General features: G+C 42.5%; 1 protein-coding gene across 3 annotated transcripts in view; it reads right to left on the reverse strand.

Annotated features, from left to right (window-relative positions):
- The window catches only part of EEFSEC (eukaryotic elongation factor, selenocysteine-tRNA specific), a 365,489-nt gene that overhangs the window by 246,130 nt on the left and 101,969 nt on the right, over positions 1 to 17,390 (reverse strand). For all 3 annotated transcript variants that reach the window (XM_024580197.3, XM_045187763.2, XM_045187762.2), the window contains one exon: positions 2,897 to 3,104. In XM_024580197.3, coding sequence (XP_024435965.2) covers positions 2,897 to 3,104 — 208 coding nt within the window. The remainder of the gene's footprint in view (positions 1 to 2,896; positions 3,105 to 17,390) is intronic.

Raw genomic sequence — 17,390 nt, forward strand, 5'->3', positions numbered from 1 at the left:
TGACTCAGCGATTCCACTCCTGGGGATAGATGCAAAGGAACTGAAAGCATGGATTCAAACAGATATTTGTACACCAGTGTTCATAGCAGCATTATGGCAAAACCAAAAGGAAACAACCCAAGAGTCGATCAATAGATGAAAATAAACAAAATACGGTATATATACATATACAACAGAATACTATTCAGCTATTAAAAGAAATTCTGACACATGCAACAACATGAATGGGACATGAAAGCATCATATTAAGTAAAATAAAACACATACATTAGGCCAAATATTATATTATTCCAATTATATAAGGAACCTAGAATAGGCAATTTTTTATGGACAGAAAACAGAATAAAGGTTACCAGAGGCTGGGGGAGGAGGGAGAAAAGGGAAGTTATTGTTTAATGGGTAGAGTTTATGTTGGGAATCACGCAAAAATTTTCAGTACTGACTATGGTGATGGGTACACAGCTTTGTAAATGTATTTGATGCCATTGAATTCTACATTTACAAACAGTTAAAAGAATAAATATTATGTTACATATATTTTACTAAAATTTAAAAAGTGGGGGCAATACTATATATAATGAAAAAATAGGAATGAAATAAACCAAAATGTCAGCAGCTGCTATTTTGAGAAAAATCTTTGGGTGGTCTCCTTTCTTTCAGTCACTTTCTCTATTTTCCAAATTTTCTTTCAATTACTCTTTGGATAGGAAAAAAAACTGTTATGTCTTAACACTTTTTCAGGTTTTAATATATACATTGTTCACCCGTCCAAATTTTTCTCTTCCAGAAAGTTTCTTCACATTTGAACCAGAATTTATAAAGGATTTACTTAACAAAGGACCATAAGAAAAGGAAATAGTCACTTAAAATGATTTAAAGAAGTTCATTGTTGCACAGAGGGAAGAACTAATGTTTTCTTATGAGGGGGCCCGCCTTACCCTGCCTGGCCACAGGCCCAGGGGGCCCACTAACTTTAACCTATCAAGGGCAGTAATCCTCTCCTTATATCTGAGTTCCTCTCCAGCCCTCTGGGCACTGAAAAAGGAGAAGAGAGGTTTCAAGTCTCCTTAGACAATTTGACATTCAACCAATAAATTAAAATTGAATGGTAATTTAAACAGGCAAGTGAGAATTTTCCTTAAGTTTAACTAATTGAAATAATTAATATTGATTCAGCCTTAAAAATACCCTAAGCCCCTCCCAGAAGGTCCTGTTTGTATGGTGAAAGATACTGACATTGTGCTGGGTTTTTATGCAGGAGTCCAAGGGATCTGTTCTCCCTTTATGACAAATAAACAAAACAGTAGGGAATCAAATAAGTCACTAAAAAGAAGAAGATATAATTTTTTATCTTCCTTTTTACAGTCTCATATCCACTTCCATTGGGAATAACAAAGTCTGAATTCTTATGCAACACTTATCTAAATGTGTCGATTTTATCGGATTGATGAATTTTGCTAACAAAAGACAGCGCTAGGAAATATCTTTTATGACATATTTGGCCCATTCACAGGACTGGAGCTTTAATTTAATCAACTTGAGAACTGCAGGTGTTGGATCTAAAAAAGAAGTCATAAATGACAAGGCATATCAATCTTTAGGATGGGAAAACAAAAACATTCTCTACTTGCTTGCCCTCCACAGGCAGAAGGAGAGGTGGAAGTAGCAGGATATTGTTTCAGGCTGCATAGCACAGTGGAAGCATTGCTGTCTCCTGGTGACCACTACTTAATATTGATCAAAAAGTGCTGGCCCAGAATGGAAGACAGGAACTGGTAAAACAATGAGGTCTGTCAACACTGTGTACTCAACAAGGACATTTTCTCATTTTCTCAACCACATCAGAATTAGTTATTCCCTTGGCCACCTAAGTAACCAGGTGGCTTCTGTCCTTTAGTCCCCACCTCTCTCTCATCCCCACCCTACCTAGTAGCACTGTCACCTTCCTACTCCCAGGGACCTCTCCTATCAGAATGTGATGATTGTAGGCACAGCCAATAGCCTGACAAGGCCTTCTGAATCTCCCTAGATCACCCTCCTCTCCTACTACCTGAACTCTGAGCCACACTTCTCTTCCTGGAAAAACCACCATGACCTCTTCCCATCTGTCTCCCCGCTGCTTCCATATCCTCTTTGCGATGCCATCCTTCCACCTGCAGCCAGTCATCTCTAGATGGGAGGGAAACCTCTTTCAGTCAGTCCCATGCACAAAATTCTTTAACTCCCTAATTTCTACAAGATGAAACTGTAAATTCCTTAGCGTGAAATACTACAAAGGTCCTTTTGTAATCTGACCTTTCATAGTCTCTCCTCAATAGCAATGTCCATTGGTCCATTCATCTGCCTATCCATCCAATTTTATAAGCCTCTACAACAGAAACATCCAACCACCCACCAGAACTCGTATCTCCTTTTGATGACCCAATTGTAGATAAACAGTGAGGGGACACATTCCCTAGCTAAACCAGCAGGTAGGATGCAGTCCTCACCAACAGAATCTCAGTGGGAAGGGTATGCCCCTTCCAGGCCCAGGACCTACATACACAGTGGACCTTCCTGTAAACATGTACACAGCAGTGCCCATGCCTGTGCCCATTTTGCACAAATAAGGACACATCCTGCAGTGGAGGGTCAGCAAAATGGAGACAACCTGGGTTTCTGAACACTGTGCAGAGCAGAACCACCCACTGCTCCTGTTAGGAAATTACCTATAAAATCAACTTCTTGCTTCTTTATGCCTCTAGACTGTTTGGCCTCTTGCAACAGCACCTTAGCCTTTACCCTTCATACAAGCAAGGGCCAGGCGAGATCCTACGTACTAGGGCAACTGCCTGCCCAATCTGTGCGCTCTGAAGCCTGCCTAATATGTAAACCTTCCACTCATTGGCAAACCTACTTGGTGTTCTCTAGGGTCTTCTGCATTTTCTTGGTCATTTTGTCTATTGCTGCCTGTCTCTTCCCTTCAGCCAAGAGGTCCACCTTGTTCAGCACCACGATCAGCTTCTGGCAGGCGATCTGCCCAATCACAAGGCATTCTGCTGACTGGGTCTGCATCCCCTTGGTCACATCAATGACCAGCATCATTAGATCAATGATCTGGGCCCCTGGAAGAAGAGAAGACAAGGTTAGAAATGGAAAAGGGAGAGGTTAGCTCAGAAAGCTGCCTGATGCCCTAGGTCAGGCAAAATCAGCCCAATTAAAGTATTAAAAGGGGGCAGAGTGGGAAATGAACAATTACCACACACCTTCTACCACCAGGCCACAGGTGACACGCTTTGACCTACGTGATTTGACTGAATCCTCATAACCACCATAGAAGGCAGGCATGTTACACCATTTAGAGATGAGAAAACTGAGGCCTACAAAAGAGAGTTTGCCCAGGCCACACAGCTAGCCTGAAGCAGGGCTGGGTGACTCTAAAATCCATGCCTCTCTATTGCACAATCCTACAATTTCATTCCATCCTACACAGGCAAAAACAAGCGAAAAAAAGCTCAGTATTATAAATAAGTGGAACAGGGAGAACCAAGATGGCGGCGTAGGTAGACACACTGCGCCTCCTCACACAACCAGAACTGACAGAGAATCGAACAGCAAGGGGGTCCGACACCAAGGAAATACAAAATAAACATTCATCCAGACCGGTAGGAGGGGCGGAGACGGGCACCTGGGTGGAGAGGACTCACGTTGCCGTGGCAGGACTGAGACTGGCGGAGTGTGGGACTAACAGGGCAGGCAGTCCGAGCACTAGCAGACCCTGCAACCCTACATTTGTGCAGATAAACTGAGAGGGCCGGACTCGGAGTGGCGGAGAGCGGGGCAGGCAGAGCAGTGGGTAGCACCCCGGGGCCCCACATTCGCACACAGATAAACCGGGCGAACGGCGGGGAGCGAAGCAGACTGCACAACCCAGGGCTCCAGCGTGGGTAAATAAAGCCTCAAACCTCTGATTGAAAGCGCCTGTGGGGGTTGGGGCAGCAGCAGGAGAGACTCCCAGCCTCACAGGAGAGGTCGTTGCAGAGACCCACAGGGGCACAGAGTGTGCACAAGCCCACCCACTGGGGAACCAGCACCAGAGGGGCCCAGTTTGATTGTGGGTAGCGGAGTGAAAGACTGAAATCCGGAGGAGAGTGAGGCCGGCGCCATTGCTCCCTCTTGGCCCCTCCCCCACGTACAGCATCACAGCACAGCAACCAGACCAGCGTTACCCCGCCCCGGTGAACACCTAAGGCTCCACCCCTTAAAGTAACAGAAGCACCAAGACCAAAAAAAAAAAAAGCCCAAATGACAGAACACTTCAAAGCTCCAGAAAAAATACAACTAAGTGAGGAAGAGATAGCCAACCTATCGGACGCACAGTTCAAAGCACTGGTTATCAATATGCTCACAGAATTGGTTGAATCTGTTCGAAAAGTAGATGAAAAAATGAAGCCTATCCTAAGAGAAACAAAGGAAAATGTACAGGGAACCAATAGTGATGCGAAGGAAACTGGGACTCAAATCAACGGTGTGGACCAGAAGGAAGAAACAAACATCCAACCAGAAAAGAATGAAGAAACAAGAACTCGGAAAAATGAGGAGAGGCATAGGAACATCCAGGACATCTCGAAACGTTCCAACATCCAAATTATAGGGGTGCCAGAAGGAGAAGAGGAAGAACAAAAAATTGAAAACTTATTTGAACAAATATTGAAGGAGAACTTCCCTGATATGGCAAAGGAAATAGACTTCCAGGAAGTCCAGGAAGCTCAGAGAGTCCCAAAGAAGCTGGACCCAAGGAGGAACACACCAAGGCACATCATAATTACATTACCCAAGATTAAACGCAAGGACCTACATCCAAGATTACTGTATCCAGCAAAGCTATCATTTAGAATGGAAGGGCAGATAAAGTGCTTCTCAGATAAGGTCAAGTTAAAGAAGTTCATCATCACCAAGCCCTTATTATATGAAATGTTAAAGGGAGTTACCTAAGAAAAAGAAGATCAAAAATAGGAACAGTAAGAATGACAGCAAACTCACAGTTATTAACGACCACACCTAAAACAAAAACAAGAGCAAACTAGGCAAACAACTAGAACAGGAACAGAACCACAGAGATGGAGATCACATGGAGGGGTGTCAATAGGGGAGTGGGAGAGGGAGAGGGAGGGAAAGGTACAGAGAATAAGTAGCATAGATGATAGGTGGAAAATAGACAGGGGGAGGGTAAGAATAGTGTAGGAAATGTAGAAGCCAAAGAACTTATAAGTATGACCCATGGACATGAACTATAGGGGGGAATGTGGGAGGGAGGGGGTGGGCAGGATGGAGTGGAGTGAAGGGGGTAAATGGGACAACTGTAATAGCATAATCAATAAATATATTTAAAAAAAATAAGTGGAACAACAACAAAAAAAAGCTCAGTATTAGATGACAAATGCTTATGGACTTGCCCTTGCCAAGGCAGAGAAGAGAAGGACTAAAAAAGTGAAGGAGGAGTTGGGGCAGGAGGGGGCATATTCTCAATGGCTCCCACATCTTTTCCTCACAGTGTTTGGGGTTTCACCGTGATCATCTCATGTTTGGGTGGACTACATCTGCTCACTTCTTCACTTCTTCTGTGCTTTCCATTCTGGTTGGGGTGGGGAGGTTCCTGTTTTCCCTATAGGGGGCAGAGTAGGAGCACACAAAGTTCAGCTATATTAACAGAGCATCATGCATGTACATGCATGTGTGCATGCACATATATGTGTATATGCATGCCAGATTGTAAGCATGGCCTGAATACCCAGCCACACCTGAGCTGAACAGCAGCAGATGGACAAATTACAGAGAAGTCAATGAAGGGAAACTGCTGTTCAGTTCTGTGTAAGGAAAACTAATGTTAGCCAGTGAAGTAACTGTGTTCTTTTAAATGGGATTAGGAATAGCTTCAATAAAAAGGGTATTATTTTGTGGATGCAAGAATATGCAAACATTTTCTCTTTGCCCCATGAGGGGTTTTCAGGACCAAATTATTGTCATGGTGAGACAGAAGAAGACTCTTCTGTGGGTGACGTTCATGATAGAACCCTACTTCTGGGAAAGGGAAGGCAAAGAGGAGGGGCAGTCTTTTTTGTTGGCACACTTACTGGCACACTAGTCAGCCACACAGATTTTTCTAAAGCCTTGTATTTCAGTTGAAGGTGAGACTCAGAGTCATGGTGTCATTTGCTCTAGATCACACAGCCAACTGAAACCAAACTGTTTTCAGTAGAAACCAGGGTGCCTGACCCTACTGAGGACATATTCTTCCCTGGCCACCACTGACCTGCACAGCTCCCCTAGCTGCCCCCAGGAAAAACAGTATGTGTCTCTGACTCTAAGTATCCCAACACTTCTCCCTCACCTCCATTTCATCCTCCCCAGCTCCCTTTTCTACCTTACCATATCAGCTGGGGACACAAGTGGAAGTGTAATACAAAGGGACCTGGAGGGGCAGGCCAGGTGCTCAGAGCAGCCCCCCTTGGCATCTCCCTTGTCAAGTCGCCAGGTAGTAGGGCCCAGTTCTCTACTACAGCCAAACAGAAGGGGGACATTGGTTCTATCATCTACCGTGAACAGACAAATTGTGTAAAACAGACTCACCTTTTTAAACAACTGAGGCCTATAAAACCTCATCTGAAAGACTCTCTCATATTTCTACTGAATCACCAACTCAGCCCCGGAATCCATTTCTGTTCCAGCTCTAGCCCCATGGTTCATGTCAGTCCCATGTCAGCTGTTCCCAAATGGGTCCCTTTGCCTCAATTTGTGCCTCTGAAACCCATCCTCCAAACAACCTCCCAAAAGGAACTTTCTAAATATGCATAATTGATTCATATACTGTCAGAAGGGTGGGGAGGGGTTAAGTTAGAACAACCTCTATAAAGATCAATTTGGAAACCATTATCAAAGATATGTAATCTTTGACACAATCAAGCCTGCATACATGTGAAGTGTCCCTGTAGCATGCTTGTTGTAGCTAAAGTTGAAAACCATGGAATGTCTATCAGTAGGGGACAGGATTAAAATAATGCTACACCCATGAGACAGAATACTATACAGCCATTAACAAGAATGAAGAATTGCTTTCTATAGTACTCTGGGATGATCTCCAAAGTGAAGTAAGAAAAGGAGCAGAACAATGTTGTGTTAAAAGGAGGAAAAGGGTGTGTGTGTGCATGTGCCATATATGAGTATTTGCTTCTATATGCATAAAATATCTCTGAAGGAATACAAGCAAAACAATTAACTTTTGGTTGTCTATTAGGGAGAGAGCTAGGTGACAGACAGACAGTGGATGGGGCAGAAAGAAAAATCTTGACTGTAGATTCTTCTGTATCTTTTCATTTTAAACAGGAATGTGTACTATCCATTCAGAAATCTATAAAATTATGTTAAGTACATTAAAAAATAGTCAAATAAAACATTGATCTGACTGTGTTATTCTCCTGCTAAGAGCTCCCACTGTCCTATGATTAAAAACAATCTCTGTGGTGTGGCTTTGGGGGTCCCCTTTTACTTCACAGTCCTGGAATGCTCCCCTGTGCTGAGCATCACACTGTACTTCATAGAGCCCTTCTCTGTGCTCCTCGCTCTGCCCTGGGGTGCTTCCACACACAGACACATAGAAACAAACACGACACACACTAGTCTGAACCCCACCCACCTCAGGCCTCTCCACAGGTTCTCCAGCCACAAGCAAACCTGTCACCAGTCACAGGGCTCTGTGGTCAAGTTTTGAGGCAGTAGGAGGTTTTGAGGCAGCAGACTTTGAGTCAGCAGGTTTTAGTGAATAGTGAGAAGAAGCTCCCTGGGTGCCATTCGCAGCAAAGATTTCACAGCAGAATGGCCCCAGAGCCTGACGCAGTGGACCCCAACTCTAGTGGGCAAAGCTACACCCACAGAGCCAAGACTATTCTACCCCATGTGTGACTTAAGGACCTTGTTTCAAGAATAATTCCAACTACCTGGGGGGCTCCTTCTAAAACCTAAATGCCATCCCTTACCTCACCCAAACTATTATTGACCCACTTCACAGATGAGAAATTTGGGCTTAGAGAAGTTAGGTGACTGCCCTGGGTTCTTCAGCAAATAGGGGGTGGAGAAAAGATCTGAACTTTAGTTCATCCTCTTCCTCACATGCCATATACTACCCTCCCTACCCTAACCCCACCCCCTCCACACTGAGAGCTCACAGAGCAAAGCCTGGGGTTTCAATCTGTATTTGTAGCAACCAGTATAAGACCTAACTTGGATATAGCTTAGTCAATCTTTGTTGGACTGATTGAGCAAACGATAGTTCCCCCTACATCTTACACTTTCTTTACAGGGAATCTGCTCCTTTTCTCTGAGATTCAATTTCTTATTGGTCTATAAAACTATCAAGGAGTGCCCTGTCTTGGCCCAATGGCTGGAAGAGAAGGATAATATATTCCAAGTATTTAATCCACCTCCCATCTGATGCCTTTGGGATCCTGGGGATGGGAAATGAAAGTGAACTGACAAACCCAGAAAGATAAGTGCATACAAGACCCAAACCCTCCAAGGTCCATGGAGATTTCCTCTTTAGCCTATTCTAACATCTACAAGCTACCTTTGTTGCAGGGAGCACACAGCTGTGATCCAAAAGGCCAGCCTCTGGAGCAGACTGTTGCAGTGCAGCCAACATCAGAGATTTTCAAGGAGACCAGAGGTCACAGTGACTTGACTGACCCTTTTGAGAACCAGGGCACCACTGGAAACTGCGGTTAGCATCAGACAACTACCTGCTGCCTGGAAGTAACTCTCAGTTACTCCATTTCTTCATCAAACTTTTGATCAGATGACAGGGAGTAACATAATTGGCCCATGTTGTCTTTTTCAAACCCCTAGTATTGCTGCAATGAATCAAACAGTGTCCTTCCCAATTCCCATGAACCAGGAGTAGGAAATGGTTCTGAGACCAGAGTCACAGTGAGGAAATGGGAAATACAAGACAAAAACTTGCAATGTACAAATGACCCTCTATATTTCCCAATCTATCAGAGCTTTTCATCTGGTTATACTGACTATAAACTCCTTTAAAGCAGCAATTTTCAACCTTTTTCATCTCATGGCACACATAAACTAATTACTAAAATTCTGCAGCACACCAAAAAATATATTTTCTGCTGATGACAAAAAAAGGTATAATTTTGATTCATTCACACTGGATAGCTATTGTGTTGGCTATTGTCACTTTATTTTTTATTGGACAATCTAAGGGAAAGAGGTCAGTGCTTCTGACTAAATAGTCGGATATTGCATATTTTAAAAATTCTTGTGGCACACTGGTTGAAAATCGCTGCTTTAAAATTTTGCAGAATAATTATAACAGGATTAAAGTTTCTCAGTACTTTTAAAATTTCTAATTCTGTAGATTATATATTTTAATGTCAAAAAAATAAAGAAAAACTTACAAAGGTCAGCATTGAACAAAATATGTTATTTGTGAGATTTAATTTTACTTCTGGAACTGAAAGAAACAAATGGTGTTCAGAAAAAAAGGCTCAGCTAGAGAAGTAGAATGTAAAACTTTAAATATATTTTAGCAACTGCAAAACCAGAGAGTTAATCAAAATTTGATTTTTAATCAAAAGCTATAGGCATCTGAAAACCAAAAAATCATATTAAATTTAAAATAAAGAAAAATGCATGTCAACTGGTGACATTAAATGTTCAATAAATAATGTAAATGCATTGTTATCAATAACAAAAAACTACAGTGGCAATTTATATCATACTATTATTACAACCACTTGCTGTATGCAACAAATCTCCATGTGCCTCAGCCTCATCTATATAAGGAGGACAATGATGGGCCAAGTCACTGGACTGCTGTGAAGATTAAATGAGATAACATATGAAGAAGGTTTAAAACAGCACCTAGGACACAGGAAATCCTCAACAACATTAGTTAATATCATTGTTTTTCCTTCTACAACTACTACTGTGGTGTGCACAGTAGTATTCTATGCATCTTCACCTCATTTAAACTGCATCTCAACTCTGCAATGTGGATACCACAGACAAAAAAACAAAGACTTGGAGAGATGAAGTAACCAAGTCGAGGTCCAGAAACAAGGACTCAGTCAGAGGGATGTGAACCCAGGACACCTTGTTTCTACCATAGCACCCTGCATCCCTGAGCAGTGATCTTGTGTCCAGAGTGAAAAACTTGCTCTGTACATGGACAGCGGCATGTGTGCCAGCCCCTGTGGGTGCTGCAGAACAACAAAGTGGGTGTCAGGGGTCCCCCTCAGAGTGCAGCTCCTTAGAGCTCAGTAGAAGGAAGTGCTGCAGCTCTGTGATCTCAGGTGCTCATTATTGCTGCTATCTGTATTCATTTATTCAATGTATTGCTTATCTGCTCATTTTATGGGCAAGAAGACTAAGGCTCAGGCAGGTTAAATAACTTGCCCCAAGCCATCCAGCTTGGGTGAGAACCCAGTATTGGTCAGATTCCAAAAGGTTCAGTGATCCCAGACCTGACTCTCTGCCAGGAGATATCAAGACTTCCATCACACTGGGGCCATTCTGCTCCCTTAAGGAGAATCCATTTAGGTGTGTATCAGTTTTATGCATTTTAGCTTTCCTCCCTCTGATACTTTTCTCAAAGTAGGGTGACATTGGAGTTTCCCTATTGAATTCCTACTGATTCACAAGAGGGTGTACCAGTGTACCAGGGATGTCTGTCCCACCCTCCTTAACACAGAATCAAAGGATCTGGCACAGTCTCATTTTGTAGTCAGGGATCCAAGGGCCAGGTGGGAAGAAGAGGAAGACCAGGGTTTGGGGCTCCTGGCTGGGCATCTAAATCATAGCCCTACTAGAGGCTGGATTTCCTCTTTTGTAAAATCAGAGTTTAAATGAAAGTGCTCACTGCAAAAGTTTTGGGGAGAATCGTGGGGCCAGGGCCTGCTGAGCCCTTAGTAAGTAGGAGCTGCACTGATGGCTGTTGGTGCCAAGCCAAGCTCTCAGCTCTGGCTCAGCATCAGCATTCAGGGTCCAGCTGTTCCCACTAATCCATATTGCCCCAAGCAAAAACACGTGGAAAAAAAAAAAACTAAGGCTACTGACAGAGTGAGGGGTAGTGGAGGAGGAAGAGCAAGGGAATGGGCAGGCCCTGGGACCCTTCCTGCCACAGGCAGTATGTCTGACTTGCAAACACCGCCTGATAGCCCTTCTCCTCATCCCTGCACCTCCCTCACCTGATGTCAAATGTTTACTCCGTCTCACCCTACTGCACAATCACCAGGATCACACCATCTGCTGTGGGACATGAGATGACTTCAACAATCTGGAGGCCCTGGCCAAGCCCCAAACCCCCCTCAACTGAGGTGCCAGGAGGCCAGGGGAGGTCCAGGTAACTGGAGGAGGCTAACAATGGGATCTTGACAGCTGTTCTTATCAGACAGCCATTTTCACAAACAGCTTCAGAGGAAGGGCAGTTTCATAATACTATTTGCCCTCTCTGAGCTCCAGTTCCTCATCTGTAAAACAGGGATGACAAGTCCATTTTGATTTTTTGTGACCCCACTGTAAACTCAGATACAAAGATAGGAGTCAGCCTAGAAGGATGGTAGATTCTGCTCTGGGACATGTGAACAAGTAACACCATGGAGAGGGGTGCTGCCCTTTAGCAGGAAGCATGTGACAGCAGCTAGGAAAGTCTACCTCCAATACCCTAGCAGACACACAGGGAAGCAAGGGAAGCAACAGCCTGGGGCCCAGCAGACCTGGCCAGGACCCCAGTGGAAGGCACAGCTCCACCCCTGCCAGCTGTGCAGCCTCAGGCAAATGCACCTGTTCACCTCTTGGAGTCTGGATTCTTCCTCTGCAGAATGCTGATGCCAGAGACAACAGCAAAAAGGGTGCTAGCACAGCATTTGACATATACAAAAAACACTATCAGAATTAGTATTTGTATCACAACGCCCAGCTTAGTAAGAGCTCTAAAAATGGCTATCTCCTTCCCTATGATTCATAAATACACAAAGGCCCCCATACCCTTTATGAAGGAGGAGGAGGAGGAAGAATATTAACAGCAACGTGGAACAAATACTATTTTGTTCCACTAAACAAACAATTCCTCGCCCAAATCCAGTGGTATCCATGAACCCATCACAGGGGTCTTTGGTGAGTGCAAGCCAACAACACCTAGAGCACTGTATCTACCAATAGGTAGGAAATTCTTATTGTTTTAACCCAGCCTGCAAAGGTGGGATCCTCCACAAACATCCTGCTGAATTCCTCCAGATCAGCCAGGAGACACAAGTAAGAGAACCTGGGCGGGCAAGACTGGACAACATCCCAGGACATGTTAACAACAAAACCTCAGCTTCCTGTTCTCTAGATAAATGACATGCCACACCAGTGAATGGACCAAAAGAACACATTTCAGTCATTCCAAATACCATAGGTAACATGCAGGAGTGGAGCTCACCTAGCATCCAATGTAACCAGCATGTTGCTTGACCAAAAAGAAACTCAGAAGATGTGGCCACGCTCCAAATGACAGCCACCATGGATTGGGAGCTGGCCTGGCATCAAGCCATATGCTTGGGACTTCACATCACTGGTTGCAAACTGACACTTAAGATATGCAAGATTGGAAAAGAGTGTTATTTAGCTTGAACAGTGCCCCTGAGAATATGAACATACTGGCAAAACTTACAATTCAAGAGAGAGCACATAAAAATCTTCATGAGTCAGCAAATGTGACAGCATGGGGCCTGTATCTGAAATGGCTAAGAAGTTGCTGTCCCTTGAGAACACCAATGTATTCCCAATATTACCCTGGTCCATACTACTCCCTATGACCTGACACCCAGCATTTATACTACCAGCCTGGCTCTTGATGGCACATGAGCTTCTTCTTCTGCTTGATGTGCCTTAGCTCTCACCCTCACCACAACACCATGCAGAGGTGTTTTAACAAAGAGAAATCTGAGGTCTGGTCAGAGGCAGGGCAAGAACCTGGAGCTGCCTGATTTCAAAATTTCTGCTTTTTCTATTGCTAGCATTTCTGAGTCCTGCATTCCTGAGTTTCCTGGGAATGCTACAGCATCCTGAAGAGCAGATGAAAAGGCCTTGAAGATGGGAAGAAGAACAGACAAGGTGTAAAGACACAATGCCAGTGTTCTCTAGGAAATCCCAAACCCGAGGTACTGTCCTGCAGGAGGGAGTGAAATGGACATTTATCCACCTAAAGAAAGCCTGGAGGAAAACTGGAAAGCGACATACAAAAGAATGTAACTAGACTGCCATTTTTGATACCATACACAAAAAGTAACTCAAAATATATCAAAGACCTAAATATAAGGCCTAAAACAATTAAATACACAGAAGAAAACATAGGTACTAAACTTTTGGACCAAGGTCTTAGAGTTATGAATTTGACCCCCAAGGCAAAGGAAGTAAAGGCAAAACTAAATGAATGGGACTATATCAAATAAAAAGCTTCTGCACAGCAAAAGAAACCATCAACAAAAACAAAAGGCAACCAACCAGCTGAATGGGAGAAGACATTTGCAAATAAATAATACCTCCAACAAAGGGCTAATATCCAAAATATATGAAGAACTTACACAACTAACAACCAAAAAATCTAATTAAAAAATGGGCATAGGACCTGAACAGACTCTTTTTCCCAAGAAAATATACAAAAGGCCAACAGATACATGAAAAAGTGCTCAATTTCACTAGCTATAAGAGAAATGCAAATAAAAACCACAACAAGGCACCACCTTACACCTGTTAGAATGGCTATTATCAACAAAACAAGAAATAACAAGTGTTGGAGAGCTTGTGGAAAAATTTATATTGTTACAGCCACTATAGAAAACAGTATGGAGTTTCCGCAAAAAACTAAGAATAGAACTACCAGATGACTCAGCAATTGCTCTTCTGGGTATCTACCAAAAAAAAAAAATTGAAAACATTTATTTGTTAAGATGTATGTACCCCTATGTTTGTTGCAGCATTATTCATGGCAGCCAAGACATGGAAACAACCCAAGCATCCTTTGATGGATGATTAGGTAAAGAAGATATGGTATGTGACTGCAATGGAATACTACTCAGTCATGAAAAGGATCAAATTCTGCCATTTGTGACACGTGGATGGATCTTGAGAATATCATGCTAAACCAAGTAAGTCAGACAGAAAAGATCATGAACAAAATGATTTCACTCATATGTGGGATATAAAACTAAAAGCAACAAATTAACAAGCAAAACAAACAAAAAACTCATTAACACAGACAACAGCATGGTTGTTACCAGAGGAGAAAAGGATAGGGACAGGTTAGAGAGGGTAAAAGAAGTTAAATATATGGTGACAGAAGAAGACTAAACTTTGAGAGATGAGTACGCAATGCAATATACAGAAGATGTATTAGAGTACTTTACACTTGAAACTCATATAATATTATTAACCAATATCACCCCAATACATTTAACTTTTTTAGAAAAGAACTCAGGAGAACAATGGGAGCAATGTTAGTGATGCAAAAACAGGAAAAACAAAAAAGAGAGCCCGTGTAAGAGACCAAGGGAAAAAATAAACAGCTTCAGACAGGACAGCTGACAAACAGAGGTGCTCAATCCCTGCCAAAAGGAAAAAAAGCCAAAGCACAATAAGCTCCAGAGACTCATGGCAAAACGGCCTGTTTCCCTACCTGCAGGATGAGAGAGGGCAGTAATGAGGTTTACTGGCTGCAAAATCCTGGGTAAGTAACCTTCTTTCTCTGAGCCTCACTGTCCACATCTGTAAACTGGGAAAAGCATACAGCAGTGACATAGGGACAGTGGGTAGCTGTCTAGATAAAACTATAATCAAATCTCTACCTTACACATTGCACCAAAATAAATTCCAAATGGACCAAAGCTTTAAATATGAAAACATAAAACTGGAAAAGTACTGGAAGAAAAACTATGAAAGCATTTTTTATACTCTCAAAAGTAAAAAACACATAAGTAAGACACAAAAGCCCCAAAACACATATTTCTTTTTAAAAGGAAGATGGACAAATCTAACATAAAAATCAAACATTTCTAGACAGGGAAAAATGAAGGACAAAGATGATGGGGGAAAGAAGCTGAAAACGCACACTACCCGCAAAAGGACTACTTTCCTTAGTATTAAAACACTTTTTCAAATTGATAATAGAAAGAACAACAATTCATTCAAAACTAGAAGCAATATCAACAAAGAGGTAACAACACATTCATTGAACTCCTCCTTGCCAGGACCCCACTGATGAGAACTACCCCTATCCTGACAAGTGGGGCTCACCAGTCATGAGGTAAGACCGAAAGCACATAATACACTTAATTCATGATAAGTGTCCTGAGGAAAAACCAGAGCAACAAAAGAAGGCTCAGAAATATATGGAAGGCAGGCAGGCTGCAATTTTAAACTGGGCTATCAGGACAGGCCTCATTGAGAAGGAGAGACATTTGAGCCAGGACTCAGAGAAGAGGGGGCTGGCAATTAACCAGAAGAAGAGCATTCCAGGCAGAAGGAAGGGCTGGTGCAAAGATCCTATGGGATGTTGAGGTGTCAGACAATCAGCAAGGAGGCCAAAGTAGCTGAAGGGAAGTCAGAAAGGAAGCAGGGCCAAAGAAAAGAAATACACAGAACTCAGACATATAATAAGATGCCCTACCTCTCCAATAACAAGAAAAATGCAAGTTGAAACTGCACTGAGATTCTAGTTTTCACCTAGTGAAATAATGGTCACAAAATAGTGACCATAATAAAACATGCTGAGGAGCAGTAAGTCCTTGCCCTGCCAGGCACTGCCAGTTACACTCACTGACTCCCGAAGCCCTCCAGACAGCCCTGCAGATGAGCCCCATGTTGAGATGAGGTCAAAGGACTGGGATGAGGGGCTAAAATTCAAAGTCAAGCTATGCAGCTCCAGAGGCCATGCCATACCCCAAAACATTCGGCAACCACTGATGCTATGGGTGTGGGGGAGACAGACAATCCTGTCCATTTGGCCTATACACTGGCAAAACCTCTTTGAAGATCATCTTGGCAATAGCCATCAAAGGTGCAAATGCACACAACCTGTGACTCAACCACATCCCACATGCAAATGAGGCATATACAAGGATATCACTGCACTGTGTCTGCAACAGCAATCACATGGGGCCAGCCTGACTATATGTTAGGAGGGAAACCGTTACCTCTATTTCTGTTTATCAACATAACAGAATATTACACAGCTACTAAAATGCACAGTGGCAGTATATTCCCTGAGTGGTTCTCTTACCAAAAGTGTGTGCACAGTATACCACCATGTCTACAAATTGTACATGAGAAAGTATATGCTTGAAATCACTCTCCTTGGAATTTTTAGAAGAAACTGGTCAACGCAGTTTGACTCTGGGGAAGTAAACTCAGTAAGTAGGGACCAGAATGTAAGGAAGATACATCCACTTACTGTCTACACTTCTATACCTTTTAAGTTTTGAACCATGTACACATATTACTGACTCAAAAACTATTTTTTTAAAAGTAAAGCTTTGTATCACTTGAAAATAATATTATTTACCATAAGTAAAAGAATTTTTTAAAAGTACAAGAAAAATAAAACACGGCTACTAAATTCTAGCCAGACACCAGAGCTAGAGGTTATAGAGACCTCCCTAACAGAAGCTGAGTATTTAAAGAACCCTGAAGAAGGAAAAACTTTCTTACCGTGGTTAATATCATTTAATGCTGTACCTGCACACATAAAATCATCTCAGGCACCACTTTTGGTGTGCATATCTCCTGTTAGGAAACTCTGTAGAAGTTAGATTTGATCCTATAATCCAACTGTGGAGGCAGATGAGAGATGAAGGTAGACATCCAATAATGTCTGTTTAAAGGTCATAAAGATATTCTGTTTTATCCTTCTGTAAGACCAATGTGGGACTACAGACTTATCCTCACACCACAGTCAGCCATGGTCAGACTTGCTAGAGAGGAATTCCTAAATCTGGGTGTACCTAAACCATGGAAACTACCTTTACCAGTATTTACTCATATACGTTTAAATCAAGTCATTTTGTGAAACCAAATACATTTATATTTAAAAGAACTTTACACCAAAATAAATATATTAAACTTGCCATAAGAAGTTAATTGTAAAGATACAACAAAAAGGAAAAAATAATGTGATGTGATGTTACTAAATGCTAACTAGATATGCTGCCTGCTGAAGCTCTGAGCATGAGGCATGCTCTTTGTTACAAAGGGACAGAGCCTATACAACACATACTAGCACTAAAGCAAGTCTTTCTCTTCAACAACATGGGAGTGATTGGATGAGAATTACAAGAGGCAAGACCTTCCAACCCTGTCAAGAAGGA

The sequence above is a fragment of the Desmodus rotundus genome, chromosome 10 (genome assembly GCF_022682495.2).
Source record: "Desmodus rotundus isolate HL8 chromosome 10, HLdesRot8A.1, whole genome shotgun sequence".
Lineage (NCBI taxonomy): Eukaryota > Metazoa > Chordata > Mammalia > Chiroptera > Phyllostomidae > Desmodus > Desmodus rotundus.